This window comes from Centropristis striata, chromosome 12 (genome assembly GCF_030273125.1).
Source record: "Centropristis striata isolate RG_2023a ecotype Rhode Island chromosome 12, C.striata_1.0, whole genome shotgun sequence".
NCBI lineage: Eukaryota > Metazoa > Chordata > Actinopteri > Perciformes > Serranidae > Centropristis > Centropristis striata.
The window spans coordinates 20,312,010-20,326,923 of record NC_081528.1 but is presented as its reverse complement, the minus strand read 5'-3'; the positions used below and the strand labels follow the sequence as shown (position 1 = coordinate 20,326,923).

Below are 14,914 nucleotides of genomic sequence, written 5' to 3'. Positions count from 1 at the left end.
TTTTAAGCATGCAGAAGCGGGCCGTTTCCGGTTCCTAGACTGGTGTGTCCCCCCATCCGAGGCCAGCAGCCGTATGGGGAAAGCAGCGGCAGACACAGATGGCATGGACACTTCCACAAGGTCTGCCGCTCTGCCCTGCCTGCTCTGCCGGAGCCCGTTCGCCGCCGTCTCTCTCTTCCAGCTCGCTCCGCCGCCCAGCAGCACTGCAGCACAGCACAGGCTGACGGCATGAGGCTTGATCCAGTGCATTTCTCCATGCTGGTCATCGGGGTCTCCTTCGCCTGTTACGCCCCGAGTCTCAACTCCCTCCAGGACCAGGCGTACCGATCAGCCGTGGTCATCGAGGGCGAGGTGCGCTCCTCCCCGGAGAACGTCTCCTCCCGGGAGCCCTACAGTGTGAATGTCAAAGTGCTGGACGTGTGGCCCGTCAACAGCGGCGGCCTCGAGAGGGAGCAGCTCGTGACCGTCGGGGACTTCGGTTCCGAGGCCCCGTGCACCACGGTGGAAAAGGACCACAGATATATCTTTTTCATGGACCCCACAGCTGAGCCCTTGGTATTCAAAGCATCGTACGCCCCTGTGGACGCCAGCGAGCCGGAGCTGAAGAAGGATGTGGAGAGAGTGTTGTGCGAGGACTGCGGTAAGTTTAAGGCTTTTCCGTTATACCTGCCATACACTCACACCGCACTATAAGGGCCACAGAAGCTGCCATTGCGATGTAAGGAGACAGTCACTGCTCTCTGGCGGCGCGTGCACGTGTGTAGTCTATACAGTGTGTCAGCGTGCATACACACATGCCTGCGCGCTCGCCGATTGACACCTCCATCCTCCATAACCCGGTCACCCATAATGAAATGAGAAGCATGGCAGGAAAAGCGTGTGTGCATGTCGGTGTGTGCGTGACAGAGACACAGTTAAACCTTTTAGTTAAACCCGAGTTAAACCCGGGGTTAAGCCCCAAACAGCAGCCTCCTTAGTCAAGCACTGAGGATCACTTGATACTGAAACTTCACCGGAGCTGGATTCCAGCAAGATCTGCATCATCACATCATTACAGTGAAGAAGTCTGCATGTGGAGTCTTAAGGTGGAAGACACGGGTAAAGCTTGTGTGTGTGTGTGTGTGTGTGTGTGTGTGTGTGTGTGTGTGTGTGTGTGTCTCAGAGAGAGAGAGAGTTAAACGTGCCATGGAAATCAGGGACCTCAACCTTATTTTGAGGTAACCTCCTTTTCAAACTTTGTCTAGCTGCCTTTACAGTCAGTATTATATGTCAAATCAGTTGCTGTTTTACATCAAACAGTGCCAGTGTTGACTGCAGTGACAGTCTGTGGGTGGTGGTAACTGTTCAAATCTCTCAACTTGTTGCAAGTTTCCACCATGGTCGTCTGAAATTGTGCCTTTTTCCCTGCAGCACACCAAACAGAAACTCCTGTAGCACTTCCTGGTTTAAATAAGTATTCTCTGTGAGAAGTAGCTAAAACTATGTGTACCAGCTAGCCGGGCCTGTGAGAAACTCAGTTTAAGTTATTGTCACCAGAATGGCTTTTATAAATGAACAATCTGAACATGACACAATAAAAAAAAAGACCTGGGGCCTGTAGTCTCAAGATGAGGGTTGTGCACTTTATTCTTTCTCTCGTTTCCTCCCTTCATTTCTCTCCGACAGGGAGAGAAAAAAGAAGTCCTGAAATGACCCCTTTTCTACTAAAGGTAAAAGAAAAGGTTCAGAATCAGGGTCAGCTCCTCAGCTCAAATAACACATAAACTGAGCTCTGAGACAGTGTGATTTTGTGATTTTGTGATTTTGTGTATTGTATATAATGCAATCTGTTTGTGGAAAAGGCTCTCAGATCCTTTAATTTTAACCACATTCAGTAAAAGACATTGCTGACTTTTTGGCAGATCATCTCCTAGATCCATCCCAACTGTGTTTTCAGTATTTAAAAGTGCTACACTGTTTTTGAAACGATGTAACTACAATTTCTACCATCCACTAGTGTTAAAATCATCTGCTGTACTGTGGCAAATGTGGTTAAAGTACACAGACAGGAAGTTATTTCCCCTGCTGCACAAAAGAGTGGGGGGATACGATTTTAACTGTGGAAGTGTCACACATTTCTCCTATAAAAAATGTAACAGCACCACTGTAAACGTTTAAGGGTTCATTTGAGGACAAAACCTTTAAAACAATGTGATTATACCAAGACTTAATTCCCATATTTAAGTTCTTCAAATCCAGAATCAACCTCATTTCCATGCAGTGTCTATGAAGTGTTAAATCCTAATAGGAAGTAACTCAGATGTTTTAACAAAGGGTTCATCCAGCATTTGAGCTAACAACGTGATGTTCTATTTTTACCTCCGTGACATGCTAAAATTATCAAGTCATTTATTTATGACAGTGCTGTTGCAATCAGGCTTCCGTCTAAAATGCATTTTCCAGGCAGGGATAAGCTCAGGAGAGGAGATACCCACTTATGAGCTGATTCACCTCGCGCATGCACACACACACACACACACACACACACACACACACACACACACACACACACACACACACACAGATTTATAGAGAGAAACACAACCTAATTAGACACTGCAGAGTGTGTTTTGACAGTATGGATGCACAGTGACAACCAGGAGCCTCTGAATGTCCACAGCATCGTAAGAACACAAATGTTTGTTACTATCATCACCTCTGTTTTTTTTCCCCAAGATTGGTTGGACTGATCTGCCAAAACTAATCACAGAGTTACAAAATCCATGCCCAGAAATTGTCACGAGGTTAAAGGAACACTTTAACTTTAAAGTAACGCTTTAACTGCAAACATATCACACATTATTTGAACCAGTAAGACAGGACAAGGCAGTTTTACTTATAAAGCACATTTCATACACAGTTAGGTACAAGGTGCACAATACATCTACCAATACAAAATTAGAACAAATCAATTAGAGGTTAAAAGCCAGTCTTGAATGCTTTATGATGTTCTACTTCATTTCTTCACACAATTCTGAAACGGAAAATTTAAGTTGGGAACAGGTTTAACAACAGGAAACCAGTATCCAAACTGGGGATGCATGAACAGATAATGGTACATTTATATTACTAAGTATTATTCCATTGATTAAGTTATAGCCAATAAACTATCTGCTGATAATATGATGCAAAATTGCTTTTATTGACTTAACAGCAGTACAGCAGCTGCACACTCTGATACAATATTGGTTGCTAGTCAGCAGTATTGAGTGTCTAACATGTCTGATTAGATTAGACTATGCAAAAATATTGATGTGCAAACATATCAAGGGATGTGCAAAGTTCACAGTATAGGGCATACATTCAATGTCAAAGGACAATAGTCCAAGTTTTGCATTAATGAAATGTTTAGACACATATAACTTTCTTTGCAGCCTCATGTGTCTACTTGTATGCTTAGTAGATCTCAAGCACATAAACTTTCAGTAAAGTATTACAAAATAACCCCCCTGTGCAAAATGCCAACAACTGCTTATTGGCCAGCACTCCCCTTCAGTTGTAGCTCACTCCCTGGCTACACTGACACTTTTCATTGGGTGGATGCAGTAATGTCAGGGTGGCCGCTGAATGAGCTACGACCGAGCAGGACTCTTGGCCGCTGATCAGATGGAGATGTGCATGAGAGGATGCTGTAGGAGAAATTAGTTTAAAACAGAAGTAACTGCAGCTCCCAGAGGGGTTGGGGTGAGGGGTGTGTCAGCAGTAACCAATCCCAAACATAGTAAGACACAGCCAGCCAATCACAGCCTAACTGTCGAAACAACACACTTTTATTATAGTGGTGCTTTCACCTGTGTTCGGGTGGTACTGAGTAAGTCCATAGCTGAGTCTAGCTGACACTTTTATTGTTACAGAATCACTGGGTGGATACAGAGATTATTTTTACTTTAGTTAACATTGCCAGACAGATTTCTGCGCTTCGTTGTCATGCAAATACTGGAAACAGCTATCAATAACACAACAGCAACACACTTCTTCTTAGCGTCCATGTTCTTTCCTCACTACAACTTAAAGTTCATGAACACACCAAAGTAGGGAAGATGATTTCCCAACTCAGAAGAGCCATTCTGGTTAAATCATGTCAGAATGTTGAACCTGCTAGATGGAGGTACACCTGTCCTTCTTACTCTCTTTGACAACCCAGCAAAATAGTGAGTTTAGTGAAAAATGAACAAAAACATAGCTGTTATGTACTTGGCACTCTTAAAACCCAATCGGCTTCCCCAGACTTCCTTAATCCTCCTTACAGTCTGATTAGCAGGAGGTGAGAGATGACGACCTGGTAGTTTTTCTGCATATGAATGGAAATAAATGTAAAAATAATACATTTCAGTATCCTACAATTCCGCATTTTATCCACTGTGTATATTCTGGTAGAAACTCAGTACTGCTAATTTCATTTGCCAGTTTTACCTTATTGCAAAACTGCAAACAACCACCGTAAAGCAGTATAACAACAACCAAAGAGTAGCCGTTATAACAACATTATTCAGTTTGCTTGCTGTGTTTGTGGACTATCAGCGCCTGTTGGATTGACTTGCTGAAATGTAAAGACCTTTAAAGACTGTTTTGTTGATTTCCGTGCATGAATATGTAGAAACCACACAATGTCAGCTTTGTTAACTTTGAAACAGACAGTGATGTAAATACCAGCTAATATTTGTTGGAAACAACCAGTTATTAGATTACTGTCTTGATTTTTAATTCAGACTTTTTACCAATGAATGTTGACATTTACAGTGAGTTACGGTTGTGCAAAGTTAGCAGCAGAGACTCCTCACTGTGAGAGAAATTATGAGACAGTAAATCTTTTTTGGACTATAAAAGAAAGCAGAGCCAATGTTGATTAAATGGAAGAGCAGTAGGTTTCTCTCTTCCTGTTTATGCTATTGAGTGTGCCATAGCTAATCTAATAACCTCTCCCTCTTTTTCAACTACACCCCTAACCCAGACCTCTGACCAAAACCAAAAAAAAAAAACCAGCGTGATGAGGCAGATCAGACTCTGTAGAGCTAGCTGCAACATCTGATTTGAAAGAGCACAAATTGAAAAATAATTCAAGGCTACAGGAGTTGAGTAATTGACAGCGGGTCTTTGTTCTGTTCTGAGCGACTGAAACCACATGTATGTATGTCTCCACTGAGCTCGACTGGCCTTCACTGCCTTTCCCTCAGCACTCTCTCTCTGCTTCACTCAGTGAAAATAACTGAGCTGTGTGGACAGCTCACACTCTCCTCTTAAAAAGTACAAAACCAGTCCTATCTTACATCCCAGGCAGTCTAAAGCATAAATGTAGGTCTTCTCTGATCATTGCTGTTGGCATGCCTTTTGAGATACATTGACAGTTTCTTCCTAAAATAGCTTTATCTGATGCCCAAGCATGCTCCTGTCACTGATGCTGTATCTAGTGCTGCATACCTCAGCTCTCATGCTCCCTCTCTGTCTCTCTCTCTCTCTCTCTCTCTCTCTCTCTCTGTCTCCCTCTCTCTCTCTCTCTGTCTCCCTCCTCACGCTGTAGCTGACTGTAGCTGAAGTGTGTGGTTCAGCTTATGCCTGCCCTCCTGTCAATCAGCCACACAGAGGAGGAGAGAAACAGAAAGAGAAGGGGGGATCTTTAGCTTTGAGATTACAAATAGATGCTGCAATAATGTATATGTAAAACTTCCAATAAAAGCCAGGGACTTTTTTCGTTTCACTGTGAGTAAGGACACAAGTTCAGGGATAGGTTTGGTGTCTTGAATGTCATAAACTGAATTTACTGCTATTCTGTAAATTGCTGTAGTGTTGCATAGGCTTGCAAGGTGTTTTCTCTTTTTTTTCAAGGGAAGTTTAGCTCAGGAATATTGGAAATCTGGCAATTTTTTTTATATAAAAATACTTTTTTAGTAGCGAACTTATTTAGGAAGGAAGTACAAATAAAAAAATAATAACTAGCTTAAATACCGCGTTTGGTTAAAAGTATGCCCATTTTATTGAACTGTAACCATGCACATTTCCTTTGGTACTGGCTTTAACACCAATGACTTGTGACTTCACTTGAAAATGGCTTATAGCTTCGTCCAAGCTCATTTAAAAAGTTTGCCATGAATCAGTAAATTTTTAAAGTCAAGTGGCAGGTCAAGACAGTGGCAAGTGGCAGGAGAAAGCTGTGAAGAACAAATAAATACACATTTTATCAAGCATTTATTATTTTTGTAAATTCAATATATTTGTTGTTAAACAGGTGTTATATTTGATCATATTTGGCATTCTCACTTGTTTAGGACTTAAAACTAATTTAGGACTTGGGACTTGAGTTCAAAGTAACTTGCAAAACAATGACTTGGTCCTACCTCTGCCCAAAAATGAGCTGTTCACCTTTAACCCTACATTTGCAAACAGCCCACATTACCAGCTCATATTTTCAAGGTATCGTTCCTCAGTAGCTAACTCACCACATTGCACATTTCATATTAATGGATTTATGTAGCAGATTCATGTGCTATGTCTGCATATGACATGGTAAACATGGATAGTTTCCGGTTGAATATTCCCAGAATTTTGCTGCACTACTATTGGCGCCTTTTAGCTTTAAATGTTCATGCTTTTAGTGCCTGTTTGTTAGAAGATTGATCATATGTTATATGCATGGAATTGGAGTAAGCTGATCCACATAGGAAGGTTAGTTTAAAAACTCATCTGAAGTTTATTAGCTGACAGACTGTATCTCCATTCTGTAACCTGTACATATACTGTACATTAATGTAAAAAAAAAAAAACACCAACAATTTGAGGTGAGTCACTTGTTGTCACAGTAAGGGAACTCTTTCACTAGTCCGCCTTACAGCCTCTAGTTGTGTTTTACAGTAACTCTTGTAGATTGTAGATTACAACAATAAACAACAATAAGACCATCAGAAGCATACAGGTAGTGATGTTCAAGTCATGCCACCATGGTATAGTTGACTATAGGCTGCATTAATGCTTCAAACCTAAAAAAAAGTGGTGTTAATTTGTAGATTATCCTGCTGAACAAAATGCATAAGCATCAGATATGTATGTTTGCCACAGAGCTTATTTTCTGCAATGATCCAAAATCCAATGCAAAAATCCCATAAGCGTATTCTTAATAGACCACTTCTGGGTTGGCCGTCGAAATTACGTCATTTCGTTTGCTCTCTATAGCTGCAGATGTTGTTCAGCACTGGGCGAATGGATTAACTGTTGTTGATCAAGGAATAGTTACAATATAAATGATCATTTTTGGATTAAACAAACAAGAAATTTTGTGTTCATTATGGAGCTTTAGAGGTCTGGGATGCTGTATTTGTTTTACTTTGGGAGAGTTAAGATAACTGTTATCCCCCTTTTCCTCTTTATCCTGAGCTAGACTTACCACACTGTGAACTGTTCTGTAACACACAAACATAAGAATGGTATCTTCTCATCTCCCTCTCAGAAAGAAGCTTTAATATATCAAACCATTCCTTTAAAATTATCTGAGTGACTAAGCCGTCTGTGACACACACTCCCAACACTCAAATAATCAACCAAATTAACAGTTATGATTTTGTTTTGCTAAATTAAAATGTATGTGCATGTAGATGTGTGTGCATAATTATGTATAAGTGGTACTGAATGTGTATACAAAGTGTAATTGCAGATTAGTGTGCATGCATATGAGACTGTGTTGACTGCCTGACCTATGCATAGCAGACTGTGTTTGCATGTGTGTAACACCAGCACCTTATCAGCAGCAGTATAATTTTTCTGGGCTAACGTGCTCTGCTGTCTCTTAGCTCAGACTCACATCAGTGTGTACAGCAGCTGGAGGGCAGAACCACTGTGGCATTGATCTCCAAATCCCAGAATTAGGAGAATTTTGCTCTGGCGTTGTACATTTTCAGGCTCCTCGGTGCATGAATCACATGCTCACACTGCCGTTTGTGCTGGAACTTTGAATTCTTTAATTAAGAGGCAAAATACACCTTTAGACAGAAAAAAAGGTGGCGCTTAGACTAACATACATGCTGAACGTTAATATGAATGCAAGGAGATTCAATGGTTGAATCTGTGACTTGACAAGACTCTGTGTGTGTGTGTGTGTGTGTGTGTTGCGAGAGGTCTCTCACTTGTCTGTCTCATCCTTTTCTCCTCTTTGTTGCGTTATCTGTGTCTATTTCAGACACCCTCTGTGTGTCTCTTTCTCTTCTGTTTCTCTCTCCTGTCTCTCTCACTGTCCTGGTCTCAACAGAGCATTATACCTCTACAAACACACACACACACACACACACACACACACATACAGAGAGAGAGCCATGCCAGTTAGCTGTTGCTGTTGCTGCTGTGCTGCAGATGCCCCAGTGTGCTGTCATTAGCAGGGAGATCTGGGGCTGCTATAAATTATGCACACTGAATAACAGAACGCTGAGGATTTCTCCCCTCTGCTGCCTGCGTGTGTATATCTATATATATGTATGTGTGTGTGTGTGTGTGTGTGTGTATAGAGAGGATGTATAGACCATGTTTTTGCTCATTTATGTACTACTGACATTTTACTGATCAACTTTTCTTGTCGACATGTGTGTATTAGCATGCTTTTCTGTGGCTCAGTGCACTCCAGACTACCAAACTCATGTACATGTCCTTCACATATGTAGCGTGTGTGAGAGGGTGTGTGTGTGTGTGTGTGTGTGTGTGTGTCCTTGCTTGTGAATAATGTATCAGCACTCACCTTTTCCAGCAGTCAGCCTTAGTAGAAAAAGTCTGACACATGCCTCTTAAAGGGACCAGCCCAGCGCCACATGGCTCAGTTTGTGAATGAGAGAGGTCTTTGTGTAACCCCACTTACACACAGCGGAACACACGAGCACACACATGCAGATGTACTGCACACACCACCCACACACTAATGCGGCTGGCGCTGCACACACCCTCCTCACTGCATCAGCAAAGTGCCTGTTTCAGGCAGGATGGATTTGGCCGATGCTCTCTCTGTTTCTCTGTTCAGATTATTTCACCGCAGAATTAGATTAGACATCAAATTCAGAATTGAATAATTAGAAATGTTTATGCCAAGAACTTGTCAGTTGGCATTCCAGATAAAACACTTAAAAATGACAAGTTTGCCACTGTTTCGATAAATCTCAGGCGTTCTACTGTTTTCTTGGAAAGCCATTTTAATCTTTGGCATTCTTCTCCATAAGTAGCCCTGCTGTGCCTGACTGTAAGGGCTTGGCATGCAGTCAGCGAACGCCTGATATTCATGAAGTTGTAAAATGGCATTTTCAACTGTCACTACGGGTAATTCTTCATGAGCTAGAACTGCTCTCTCTCACATCCAAAGTGCTTTTGAGCAAGGCATTCAACTAATTCTGACCAACGGTCGTGTAAACAGGAGGAATAGTTCCTGAAACAGAGAATGTGCACTCTGCAAACATTTCTTGTGCGAGAAAAGGGTTAAAACATCCCTTTGGTTCTATATCAGGCTATCTTCGGCTCAGAAAGGCGTGGGCTATCTTTATCTCTCTTTGTTGTGGCGATCTTTGATGGTGACAGGTGGAGTATCTTCATCTGTCTTCCAGATGTCCTCCTCTGCCTCTCTCGATGTTATCTCTGAACTATTATAGTCTTGTGGTAGAAACTGTGTGTACTATATGTTTGTTTTTGCATCTTTGTATGCTTCTGTGAAGCTTTTGAGAAGTAGTGGATCTGTATTTCCTTTCTGAGGAAACATTACATGCATTCATTGAGAAGATATAGGCAATACATTGCCTAATTTTAACTTATGAAACAATATTTCACCTTCTGTTGTCAGCTGGCTTCGAGATATTGAAGATTGTTGTTTGTGATTTGGCAATTATGCTGCAATTCCACCACCTCCCTAGATTGATTTTGCCTCATGTATCTGCACCAAGTTGAAATACTGTAGATCAGGAGCTGCACAGCAGGCGCATCACCATCATCTGCAAAAAGACCACTGGATCTCTCACAGTTAGTCAAAATAATTTATCCAAAATAATAAGTTAAGAGGAAGTGAAGATGATATCTCTAGGCTCAGACTACAGTAGATTGGGGCCGATTTATACCAGATTCACCCCTACGACAGTTGGAGGATGAATGTGGTCTGGTACAGTACTGATGTTTGGTCCAGATTATCAGGTAATGTGAGGGTTTTACAGATCCAGTCGTTAACCTCCTGAACTGTTCGCAGACTCAGTTAGGCTACCCTGATACTTTCACACACGTTCAATATTAAGAATCTCAAATCTGTATACGTCTAACTCGGGAGCGTGTCTATGTTCCCGTCTTTGTACGCGACTGGGGAACATAGGACCCTTTTTACCTGCTTTTCCCAAAAAAAGGGTCCTATTTTCCCCAGTCTGTTACTTTTTCCACCATTACTGCCAAATTCCATGGCAAATAGGCCTATGTAGGCCTACGGGCTGTTTGACGCGCATATGCTAATAGGCCAAGACGAGGAAAGATTACGTCAGGGGTGGCAAACCTGCAGGTCTCGAGCTAACCCTAACCCTAACCCTAACCCTAACCCTTACCCCGCAACAGTGGGGAACATAGGATCTTTTTTCTAAAAAAGGTCACGAATATAGGTCCCGGGGAACATAGGGATGACCCTGTCTAACCCTAGCAACAGTACACATTCTAGCTCTTTAGGCCTTGTTCTTGCAGATTAAGCACCCGTGATGATTGGGTCTTCCTCATTCAGACTAATGAAGGCTTACTGCTGTTTTTTCTCACTACAAAGCATTATTACAGTAAGTTGTTGCACCATGTCAGTCTCCATTATGTTTACATCTGCTCCCCCATGAAATCATGCGAGCGAGATCATGTGAGGTGGTGCTCCCTCTGGCATGATAGTCTTCCATTATTTTAAAATCTTGTAGTGTGTCCAAAGTTTCTTCTCATGTGTGTGGTTAGCCCATATCCTAAAGCTGGGCATACACTGTACAATTTTGGGGAATTGTGTGATGGCTCTGTGTCAACTGTGCAAATCCTGACAACGTCTTACATGTCAGAAATTCATCCGAAAGTCCATTCGCCGGTTGGATGCAGTTGAACAGGGTACGATCGGTCCTCGCCCTCCGTACACTGCACAGCAAACGATGCCTGAAGCTGAAATGAGTCTTGCAGCTTAATAATCGTGTCAGAAACTGGCTCAAATAGTGCAGTGTATGCCCAGCTATACCCCCTTAAGTTGACAGCGGTGTAGTTGCAGCTAAAAATCTAAACGCAGCCTGTGAATGGACATGAACATGCAGCGTCAATCTCATTTTCTCATATCGCCATTTTGTTGTTTGGGGTTGGGGTGAGTGTTTGTCTGTTTGTCAGCAGAATGAGGGAAAACTACTGGCCCTATTTTCATGAAACTTGGTGGAAGGGTGTCGCATGGGCTAAAAAAGAACCCATTTAGTTTTGTAGCAGATTCAAACATGGATGGATACAAAAGTTATTTGTCACTTTAGTTAAAATTGCAAGAATCTATGCACCTTGCATGCTTACCGAGTTTTGGTTGGTTTTGGAATATGGATGTGAAATAATATGCTATATTTATTATTATTATATTTCATGCACCATTCATTTTTCTATGGCCATTTACTTTAAGTTTAAGGTAAAGGCATGCACTCATTTTCAGAATGAGGTAGAAAACATGTAGAACTATATGTTTATCCATCAAATTTACTATATTTTTCATACTAAATCACAACAGCATAATGCATCCATAAACACCTGAACAGAAAAAAAAATCATAAAATATTCATATTATATTTTTTATCTTAAAAAAAAAAAATCTATTAGAAAATGACTGTGTTTCACTCTAATTGTGACACCCCCCTGCCCATGCTGATGAATGCATCAATCTGTCTTAGTATCATTATATTCCCTTACTCTGTCCAGAGCCCACTCATTTAACTGAAAATTTAAATCTTTAAAAACTTGTTGCAAATATGGTGTTTCATTTTTAAAGAAGGTTACATAATTTTGTTAAAACAGCCAGCTACTGACAAAGTTGTTTTTAGTAAACATTACTTGTTGGGGCTGTTTTTCAGCCTGGGAACATTACACATTTGGTGCACTAGTGAGTATTTAAGCAAACAGGATGTTATACGTTGTATCAGCTAAACAAAACAAAATTACAGCAAACTGTGCAGCAAACTACTGCACACACAATAATATGTCACACTGATCTTTTTTTGGACACAAATACTTAGCATAATTTCATATATGATATGTTTCCCCCTACCTTCAGCAATTTATCGATCTTGATTGTTTGGGTGTGAGTTGTGGAAGATATAGACGCTTCCTTTCTTCTATGCAATTTGTGGGTGAGTCCTGTAGAAAGAAAATAGTTCCTGCATGAAACTGCTCACAACAAGGTCTGTGGATTATCATAAGTAACCAGATCATAATTTCTGGAAAAAGACACTGCTGTTGAGTTTTTTCAAATGTGTTTTTTGTGCTTTGATCTCCATCTATTTCCATTCTATTTGAGTGAAGGCAGGAATTTAATATGCTGTTTTCAGTGTTGTTGTCTTTCCGCTGGCCGAGAGTGTCAGTACTTTTCTAAGACACATTCAATGTGGTTTACTGTCTTCATTTGTCTCATCCATTTTTCTGCCATGTGCCATCTGGCTAGTAAAATATTACTAATAGCTGATTGTTTTAATACATTTTACGGCAGCTTACAACTGTAATAGAAACACTTTCTTCTGACCAGTCAAATGGCACTTTTTCTATGATTAAGCATATTTAAACCAAACCTAGGCCATATTTGAAGGGGAAAATACAATGCTACCCCCCCGTTATATATGCCATATATATGTATTATATATGCCATGTCAAGTATGGTCCTTTATTAACCAACAGGAAATGACAAGACACAACTTAAAAGAGAGATACTGTCTCTTTATGAGTAATAATGAGAGAAAGTCAAACTCACTCATAATAAATCTTTTGTTACTCTTGTCTCTTTGGTACGAAGCATCACAGGCTGACTGGCTGATAAAGGAGCATGCAGTGATCAGTTTACTGAGGTTACATTACAGGGTTTCTGGGAAATCACTTCAAGTATATATTTAAAAAAATGCTATTTGGTGCTGCCAACATGCAAAGTTGCCAAGTGCAGATTTTATCCTCAGTAAACCTTTGTCGGTGCAGCACATTCATTTTAGTGGATATGGAAATGCCAGTGGGACTTTAATGCACAGCAGTGCCAGTCAAACAAAAGGCCAAGAGGCTAGTGAGACTTTTTTTTCCTCCAAATCGCACACAATTTAGTGTCATACGGACATACATAATGGGGACACTTGTGCTTCAGTAATATTGAAAAATAGAAGTCAATCTTTAATACAGCTACAGTACATAAAGCCTTTGAACATCTAAAGCTGAGGACACACTACAAGATGTTTTGCCAGATTTTACCCAGGATTCCCAGTTGGGCAAAGTCGGCACTAGTTGGGGACAGTCGGCATGGCTCGTTGGCACAAAAATCTGTTAGTGTGTGAGGGACCCCGACCCGACCTCAGTCGCAGTCAATCAAACATGTTGAGTTGAATCTGGTGGCAGTCGGGTAGTGTGAACTGATTACTAACCCAACTGCAAACATGTGATGCCAACAGCCAATGAAAAAGAGAGGGTGGGACAGGAAATAGCGACGTAAGACACAGAGAAGTAGCATGAATATCAAAACAAGGACGGCGAACATCAAGAGAGTGCTGACCAAAGCAAACCTGGAGGGATCGAGCTGTTGCGGGAGTTTGTGGGAGAGTTTGATGCGTTCTGTTGGCTTTAGTCGGTTTGATAAATCATGTAGTCTGTGATCCCTCATCATGCGCAGTTGTTAAGTGTGTGATCCCCAGTCTTTCAGTCGTCATACAAAAATCTACTCAAACCAGTCATGAAATGTGTCCTCCACACTCCAAAAAAGGTGTGTCTAAAAACAAGATAAAAACCTCTGAGGGAAATTATATTGCTGCATGGACAGATAATTTCACTTGACAAGATTCTTGTTATTATTAAATCTAAAAATAAGCATGGTGTACGCTTAAAATAAGAAATTAACTCTTAAAACAAGATAGATTAAAGCTGCAAGCAGCGATGAACTGGCCCGAGCAGAGTGCACTGCAAATTATTTGTTTCTTACCAAGATTAAAAAAACCTTTTAGATTTAGAAGTATTAGATAATTTATCTTGTTTTAAGAGTTAATTTCTTATTTGAAGTGTTCAACATGCTTATTTCTAGATTTAACAATCTTAATTTAAGAAATCTTGTCAAGTGAAATTATCTGTCCATGTAGCAAGATCATTTCCCTCAGATTTAGTGTTTTTATCTTGTTTTTAGACATGCCTTTGTTGCAGTGCAAGTCTTTTCAAAATCTGTAAAGGCTGTGAAAGTTGTGTGTCGCCAGCTTTAAACAACAGTTTGCTGTCTTTACTAGTTTGTATGTCTATTATCAGGAAATTCGGAAAGAACAACCAATCCTTTCAGATGAAATTATCCAAATTTCTGATGTCAGAAGTTACTTAATGCAAAAAGAGGCCATGGCATGGGCCAGTCTGCAGACTGGGCCAATCTAATGCTTTTAATACAAAGGGGGTTTATGAGCAGCCCATCCCAGTTTGGACTGTACCTCATTTTTGTAGAAATCTGATTGGCTCAGTCATTTTTATTGTGAAGAGGATCTGTCCCTCTGAAATTTTGATGATGCAACTAACTGTGCCAAATTGAGCGATCTTTTTTGTGGTTGAAGGGCAAAGGTTGCTGTGGCCCTGCTAGCCGGCCATTGATGCTATGGAGTCATAGACAGAGTTGCAGACTAGTGGATTTCTCCGACACTCACTGTTGAAGTGTGGACAGGAAATTGTTTTGGGGTTTTGA

General features: G+C 40.9%; 1 protein-coding gene across 1 annotated transcript in view; it reads left to right on the top strand.

Moving 5' to 3' along the window:
• The window catches only part of nrg2b (neuregulin 2b), a 71,414-nt gene continuing 56,500 nt past the window's right edge, over positions 1-14,914 (top strand). The window contains exon 1 of the mRNA XM_059346396.1: positions 1-640. Within this exon, the coding sequence (XP_059202379.1) occupies positions 229-640 (412 nt within the window). The 5' untranslated portion in view covers positions 1-228. The remainder of the gene's footprint in view (positions 641-14,914) is intronic.